This window comes from Oryzias latipes, chromosome 17 (assembly GCF_053564925.1).
Source record: "Oryzias latipes strain Hd-rR chromosome 17, Olatipes_Hd-rR_3.1".
In the NCBI taxonomy this organism is placed as follows: Eukaryota; Metazoa; Chordata; class Actinopteri; order Beloniformes; family Adrianichthyidae; genus Oryzias; species Oryzias latipes.
The window spans coordinates 15,418,316-15,426,328 of NC_136253.1; the positions used below are offsets into that span (position 1 = coordinate 15,418,316).

The 8,013-nt window shown below is 39.8% G+C and overlaps 1 gene segment (V, D, J or C); it reads left to right on the top strand.

Moving 5' to 3' along the window:
• The first annotated feature begins 6,954 nt into the window (after nucleotides 1-6,954).
• On the top strand, nucleotides 6,955-7,605 carry LOC144986729 (T cell receptor alpha variable 4-like). The segment is given in 2 exon segments: nucleotides 6,955-7,064; nucleotides 7,143-7,605. Coding segments are annotated over 2 exon segments (426 nt in total).
• The last annotated feature ends 408 nt before the right edge of the window (nucleotides 7,606-8,013 follow it).

The following is an 8,013-nucleotide window of genomic DNA, read 5'->3' on the forward strand; positions in this document are numbered from 1 at the left end:
CTGTTAAAGCTGCTGATTGTTGTCCTTTAATCAATCATCTTTATTGATTCATCTCTTCCTCTGCATGTTCTGTTCTTCCTCAGAGTGTAAAGGAGAAGACAAAGTGATCCAACCAGGAGGAGAAGTCATTGCTGCTGAAGGAGACTCTCTCACACTCAACTGTACCTTTGAGACCAGTAGCACAACATTAACAACATTGTTCTGGTATAAACAAGAAGTGAACAGTTACCCAAAGTACATTTTGAAACGTGACACCTATGGAACAGAAGAAAATGCTCCAGAGTTCAAGGAAGACAGATTTGATGCTGAACTCAAAGACAAATCAGTTCCTCTGAAGATCCAGAAGCTTCATGTGTCAGCCTCTGCTGTGTACTACTGTGCTCTGAAGCCCACAGTGACAGGAAACAGCAAAACTCTGTACAAAAATCCACAGAACAAAGACATAATACTCATTAACATCACTAGGCGCTCTATGACATGAAAAAAGTGCTTCTCTGAACTTTTTTATTGATATTGGTTGATATTGATAAATCAAATAGTCGATTTCCCTTTTTTTTAAACAAAATGAAATGGTTTGAAGAGAATTTGAAATAGAAAGTGATACAGTGCTCGAAAAAGAATTGGGTAAAAGAAAGTCGTGTCAACTCCCATCCCCAATGTTACTATAAATACACTTTTACTTAATAAATCACTGACTTAAACACAACGTAATTAATTTAACTAATTTATGTTTCCATAAATGTTAAAAAAAACGTTTTTTTTTATTGTGGGTCACGGACATAGTCACTCCCATCCTGGTGCTGCTATTGAGCACCTGGCCACCTATAAAATGGGACTGAGCTGGCTCTCCTTCATTCCTGGCTGAGGCTGCCTCTTTCTGGATTCCTGCACCTGTCAGTGAATGTATTGTGGTTGGGCTTGCTGTCCTTACATTGTGGTGTTCTTTTGTTTCTAGTGCAGTGGTTATTACAATTTCTTGTCACACAGCGGATCTGCTTGTGACTGGAAAAGGTGAAATGGAGTGCATCGCTCCCTGCCCCTCCCTTCAGGTGATATCCAGGTATGTGTGCGATGTGTGCCTCTTCGCCCTGCATGTCCTGTGGTTGCTGAGGTAATGCCCTGCTGCCAATCTTTCTGGTTTGCCTCCACAGGGTCTTTGGTGTGGTGCCCTCACAATGCAAGAGTTCGTGGTCCCAAGGCCTGTTGGATCCCAAGTGGTGCCCTGAAAATGATCCATTCTACTTGTTCTGACCAGGGATCAGGCATGTTTGAGTGTGAGCTCCCTTCTGGACTTCTGGTCTTAGAAGCTTTGAGGGTACATAAGGGGACAGCATATGTCCCTGTGATCAATGTGGGTTCTGCAGGTGTGAGACTTTCTCCACGTACAGTAATTGGTACTTCGGCCCCAGCCAGTGTCGTTATCCTACCCAGGGGAGTGGTTGAGGCTCCCTCAATGGTGGCTACTATTGCGACTCAGGAGGCCAAAGCCTCTTCCCCCAATTCCATTGACTCAGTGGATTTGTCTTCCGTGCCTGTGGAAGAGCAACACAAGTTGAGATCTCTCCTCACCAAGAACTTGTCTGTCCTTTCAGCACATGATCCTGATTTGGCCTGCACAAATCTAATGTCACTCATGAGATCCCCCTTTTGGGTGAAGTTCCTGTGCGGCAACACTACTGATGCATCTCTCCCTCAGACTACAAGGCGGGAAGGAGCATATTAACAACTTGCTCTGGTCTCGGGTAAATAGGGAAAGTAGAAGTCCCTAAGCATCACTGGTTGTGCTGGTGCGCAAAAAGGATGGTAGTCCTCATTACTCATCTCATTTGTTACTTTCTTCCATGTTTTGCACTACTTCACCAGACAGAAGAATTTTTGGACAAGCGTTGAGCAGAAACTTTAATTTGCGTCTAAAGAGAGGCGACTAACTTGAATTTGATGCAGGAATCTTCCAAGGACTGAAGAATGACGCTGCTCAAGCTGTCTAAACAAAATCAAGGAAACCAGCGGTCTGAACACATTGTGTTTGTCTGACATCAACACAAAACTGACATGATGAAACGCATATTTAACAGTTGATAATCATTCAATAGATTTCTTTTTATTTTAAAAATCAAAATAACAAAGTAGAGAGCATTATGACTAGAAAGTGATAAATGGCTCGAAAAAGAATTGGGTAGAAGAAATCTCACCCTCAATTAAGTCACTGACGTTAACACAAAAAATTAATTAAAAAAGGATTCTCATTTTCTAATTTGTGAGTTTCAGAAATGTTAAGTACATTTTTTTTTGTGTAACATCTTTTCCTCATTTTTTACTTTTTCTGTTGTCATTTTTTGTCTTAGTAAATATTCTTACTGTATTATATATTATCTGGGATCAAAATGTGATCTGTGTGATCACGATCTGTGATCATGATCTGTATTATAGAAAACAGTGTATTCTAACTCTAACGTTGTATAATTTATATTTTAAATAAAGACAGATATGATTACAATTAATGTTTAAATAAAAACACACAGCAAACAATATCCTTCATTCATGTCAATGTAATGAAAAATTATAAAAATATCAAAGAAACAAAAATACAATTCAAATCTGGAAATTTGTCGGTGGTGTGGTGGTTACTATGGGTGGTCAGAGAAGACTCAGGATGACCTTATTTCATTCCAGGGGTACAGTTTTGTGCGCAACTTCTAAATATAAATACTATAAGTGGAGTGAGATTCAACTCAAAATTGATAAGAATAAAATCCTGAAGCCCCTGCAACTCTTTTATGGCGATGTCACAGTCTGTTGCTTAACACACTTTGGTATTCATCTTTGTGTCTTTGGACTTTGGTATTTATAATGTTTAAGTGGATTCAGTTTACATGGAGATTTTGCATCTAAATGATTAAATCCTGAAAAAATAATTATGTTTTTTTTTTTTTTTTTTTTTACATTTAACTTTAATACAGATGTTCAGCAGTGACGTGTGGATTTTCAAACAAATGACATACGGCTAAGGTGGGAATAAAACCTACAATCTTCCAATCAGAGATCAACCGCTGCACCACGGCCGCCCTTAAGAGGAGCAGAGAGAAAAGTAAGATCAGATGAAAGAGCAGATGGAGAGACTGAGGGAGGAGCTGAGCTGTTAGTGAACTATAGAAGAGACACAAATATGTATGTCATCAGCATAAAAGTCAAAGAAAGTTTTTCTGGGTTCAGTTTACTGACAATAATGAAATATACAAACACGTGGAAGTCATCTTAAGAAGATTTGATGTTTTTTACCCCTTGATGCACTAATTTATTTACAGCAATAAAGAAAATGTACTTCAGTTCTTTCTTGTAAGTATTTGCTAAATGAAAGTGAATTTGGAGAAAAGCATTTTTGCATCAAAAGGGTTAAAACAGATCATTTCACTGTAACAATATTGGTAAATATTGGTCTTTGATAAATTAAACAAATAAACACGTGAATTTTGTTAAAAGCAGCTTAAAAAAAATATTCACTCATTTATTAAAACATCCTGGGTGGCAGTTTCTTAGGCGGTTGAGCAGGTTGTCCAATGATTGAAGGGTCTCCGGTTCGATCCCTGCTCCCCCCAGCTAATTGTTGTTGTGTCCTTGTTCAAGACACTTCACCCTCCTTGCTTCCAGCGCAGCTCCACTGATGTCTGAATGAGTACGAATGTCCCGGTGATGGTCAGAGGGGTCGTAGCCGTGAACTGGGAGCCACGCCTCTGTCAGTCTGCCCCAGGGCAGCTGTGGCTACAACCGTAGTTACCGTCACCAAGTATGAATGAATAATGGACACACTGTAAGCGCTTTGAGTGTCTGAAAAAGCGCAGATAAATCCAATCCATTATTTTTACCTTTGTAGTAATCTTCAACAAGTTTGGATAGAACCAGAATGTTTTAATCTGGATTATTTTTAAAGTGAAAAACAAAATCCACAAATATTTATAGTATATCAATGCACTTGATGTGATAACAGTGTAAAAAATACACTGGTTTTGTAGCAGAAGAATCCTTTAGAACAGACTCTCAAAAATATCTATCATTATGATTATTGATTATTTAGTTTGAAGAAATGCCCCCCCTCCATCAGTTTTATTTTTGTTGCTTGAACACAGAGCTCTGAGAAGAGAACCAAAGACTGAAGCAGATCACCAGATGATCACAGAGTAATAAATTGTATCTCCTTCCTACACCATGTTTATCCAGTAAGACTTCTTCTGACTTCTTCATGACTCTGGTTTATTTAGTTTGGTGGATAATTCATGACTGGAAAATACTGCAAAAACAGGCCTGCTATGGAAAAAGATAAAAATGGTTAGATTTACAAAAAAAAAAAAAATCCATGCATTGTTAAACTAAAACATGTTTTATGAAACAAAGATTTTTTTTTTTGAAAAAACTTATTGATAAGATTATTTTTATTCTTATTTTTTCAGAAAATAAGATAATCTTTCGAGAATATTTGTCGCGGTGCCTGTCAGACTCCTCCCCCTCCAGCCCTGCCTGCTCTGCTCCATGATTGCCACCAGCTGATTTCACTCACCTCATCTGCCATGCTGCTTAAAAGGAGACCTCACTCATCAATCTCAGTTTAAGCGCTCACGCTTTTCTCTCAGCCTTGCATTAATTCTCGCTCTTTGTCTCAGGATACCAACACCTCTTGAGTGACGTCAGCGCTGCCTTCAGTTGAAGGCTGACAGTATTTTTATTTTCTTAGGATTCTTATTTTTGGGCTGTTTATTGTTCATATTAAGACCATTAATTGCTTGTTTCATTCAAAAACACTTCAGATGAACTTTCACCTCTGATTCAGATTATCAAATAAAACAAACTCTGGTGTGAATCTAAGCTTTCTGTCTGAATTCTAACTTTTTTTTATACTTGAACTGACCTCAGTGGTTAGCGCTCTTGCCTCACAGCAAGAAGGCCCCCGGTTCAAGTAGGGTAGGGGGAAAAACATCAATGGGGACCTTTCTGTGTGGAGTTTACATGTTCTCGCCGTGCATGTGTGGGTTCTCTCCAGGATCTCAGACTTCCTCCCACCATCCAAAACATGCACGTTTAGGTTAATTGGCAACGCTAAATTGTCCATAGGTGTGAGAGTGAATGTGGACATTCTGCCCTGCGACAGACTGGCGACTTGTCCAGGGCTCCCCCTGCCTTTGCCCACAAGTGGCCAGGATACGCTTCGGCAGCCCCGTGACCCCGAAAGGGATAAAACGGAATAGAAAATGAATGAATGAATGAATGACCTCTTTACTGAGGAGAACATCTGAAAGTAGGGGTGTAACAATTACCTGATTCTAGTTAATCCATTTATTTTCCAACCATCCAACCAGATTGATCTGTCTAAGCAAAGTTTTTAATCAAATTGAAATAATATATACCATGAAATTCAAAAGGAAATAAATCAATTATGTTGATCTTAGAAGTTACCATTTGGATTCAGGTACAGTGTGTTTATTTTACTATATCGTATAAACAACATAGTGACATCACAGCCGACAAAACACACATGTAATGGCAGCAAAAAATGATCAAGCCATCATTACAGTCCAATGTGTGGAAACACTTTGAACTGAAGAAGAAGAGCAGCTCAGGCTCCTCCTACTAACTGCAGAGATGAAGAGAGCAGCTCAGGCTCCTCCTACTGACTGCAGAGATGAAGAAGAGCAGCTCAGGCTCCTCCCACTGACTGCAGATGATTGACAACTGCTTTACTTCAACCTTAACATCAGAACAAACACAACTCAAAGCTCTCTCAGCTGATTCAGATGAACATCACATCCACACTTGGAAACATGAAGAAACTGGCTGTGATGTGCTTCCTCTCAGCTCTCATATGTACGTATGTCTCTGTAAAACTTCAGGATCTGATCTGGATTTGATTCAACAGAAGTTCATGATTTAAAAACTGGAAAATGTTCTTTAATTCTGTCATGAAAACTAAGCTGTGTTGAGTTTGTAAGTTTGGATCAGAAATATGAAGAAAATCTGATTTCTGTTCAGCAGGTGACAGTCTGGAGGATGGAATCACTGCCAGCAGAGCTGAAGTCTTTTCATCAGAGGAGCTCACAGTTACTCTGTCCTGTAATTATTCAGTCAAAGCTAACAATCTGCAGTGGTATAGACAGGATCCAGGATCAGCTCCTCGGTTCCTCCTCCTGATCACTGACACCAAAGAACCCAGTGTGGTGGAAGCAAAACCTCCAAACCCCAGACAGACTGCTGTCCTGAACCAGGAGAGGAACCAGGTCCATCTGCAGATCTCCTCTGCTGCAGTGACAGACTCTGCTGTGTACTACTGTGCTCTGCAGCCCACAGTGACAGGAAACAACAAAACTCTGTACAAAAACCAGCAGAGAAAACACAATACTGCACAACATCCACTAGAGGGTGTCACACACTGTGAAAGCAATGATTGATGAGACACTGGGTAGATGACAAAGATTACAGAGAAATGAAGCAGTAAAGATCAGAGACAGAGCTGCTGTGGAAGAACTAAACTATTTGATTAATTTAGATCAGGGTTTTTAAACCAGTGTGCCGCGGCACTAGTGCCGTGGGAGATGGAGAAGTGTGGCGTGGGAAATTGCCCTCATTAACTGATCCAAAATCATTTACCATCTCCAGGATATCAGCTCATCCAAACAGGCCCTGATAAAACACTGAGTAGTTAGGAAAATGAAAGATCGTAAAATACTTTTTTCTTTGTGTTTATTCTATTCTATTCTATTAAAGACATTTTGAAAAATTCTTTCTACGGAACTGACATGTCAAAAACTAAAGTCTTTGAGTTTCCATCAGTGAAGAAAATCCAACCTTTAAGAAGAAGACTAATCATGAAAGAAGAGGAGCAGAGAGAAGAGGAAGAACAAATGAAAGAGCAGATGGAGAGATTGAGGGAGGAGCTGAGCTGTTAGTGAACTATAGAAGAGACACAAACTTCCACTTTCAACACAGTTCAACACACAAAAGCCAAACATCAGCTTCATCCAACATGCTGTCTGTGCAGACATCTGTGTTCACTCTGCTGCTTCTAGTCATTGGAACAGGTTGATGGGATTCTTTCAAAGATCCATTTCAGCATTTGATGTTTGTCCATCACTGATCTGACTTCTCTCTTCCTTTAGATGTCAGCTGTGAAAAACTCCCTGCAGTCAAGAAGGAAGAGTCCACTTTGGAAGGAACTTCTGTCACTCTGTCCTACAAATATCCCAAACTATCAACGAGTGATTATTTTTTCTGGTATCTACAGTTTCCAGGAAAACCTCCGGAGTTCTTCTTCTCTCACTTGGGATCAAAGGCAACATTACAGAGTTTGGATCCTAGATTTTCTCACAAAGTGAAAGATGACGACAAAATGATAAATCTGCAGATCTCCTCTGCTGCAGTGACAGACTCTGCTGTGTACTACTGTGCTGTGAGGCCCACAGTGACAGGAAACAACAAAACTCTGTACAAAAGCTGCACACAAAACACAATACTACACAACATCCACTAGAGGGCAACACACACTGTGAAAGCTCTGATTGTTGAGTCATTGAAATAAAGAGAAAGACAGCAGAGAAATGAAGCCGGCCGTAAAGATCAGAGACAGAGCTGCTGTTGAAGAACTAAACTCTTTGATTGGTTGAGATGAACTGAAAAAGAGCTCATTGGCCCCGCCCACTGAACTTCATATCATCCAGTGACATTATGTCTTCCTCATTGTGCTGCAGTGGAAGAACAGAGTTCATCTGCTGTCTGTGTGGCTTCAAGAACTCCAAAGACATGTTGCTTTACCTCTTTTTGCTTCTGTCTCACATTCTAGGTGAGTTTAAGAACAGAGATTCAAGTTTGCTTGAAGCTGCTGCATCAACTCATCATCTCATTCATCTAATGGCTTCATTTTCTCCACTTTTTCCAGGAATCATAGATGGAGACACAATCTCTCCTGATCAAGATCAACTTACAGGAACTGAAGGAAAATCTGTTACAATGAAATGTAACTATCAGACAGAT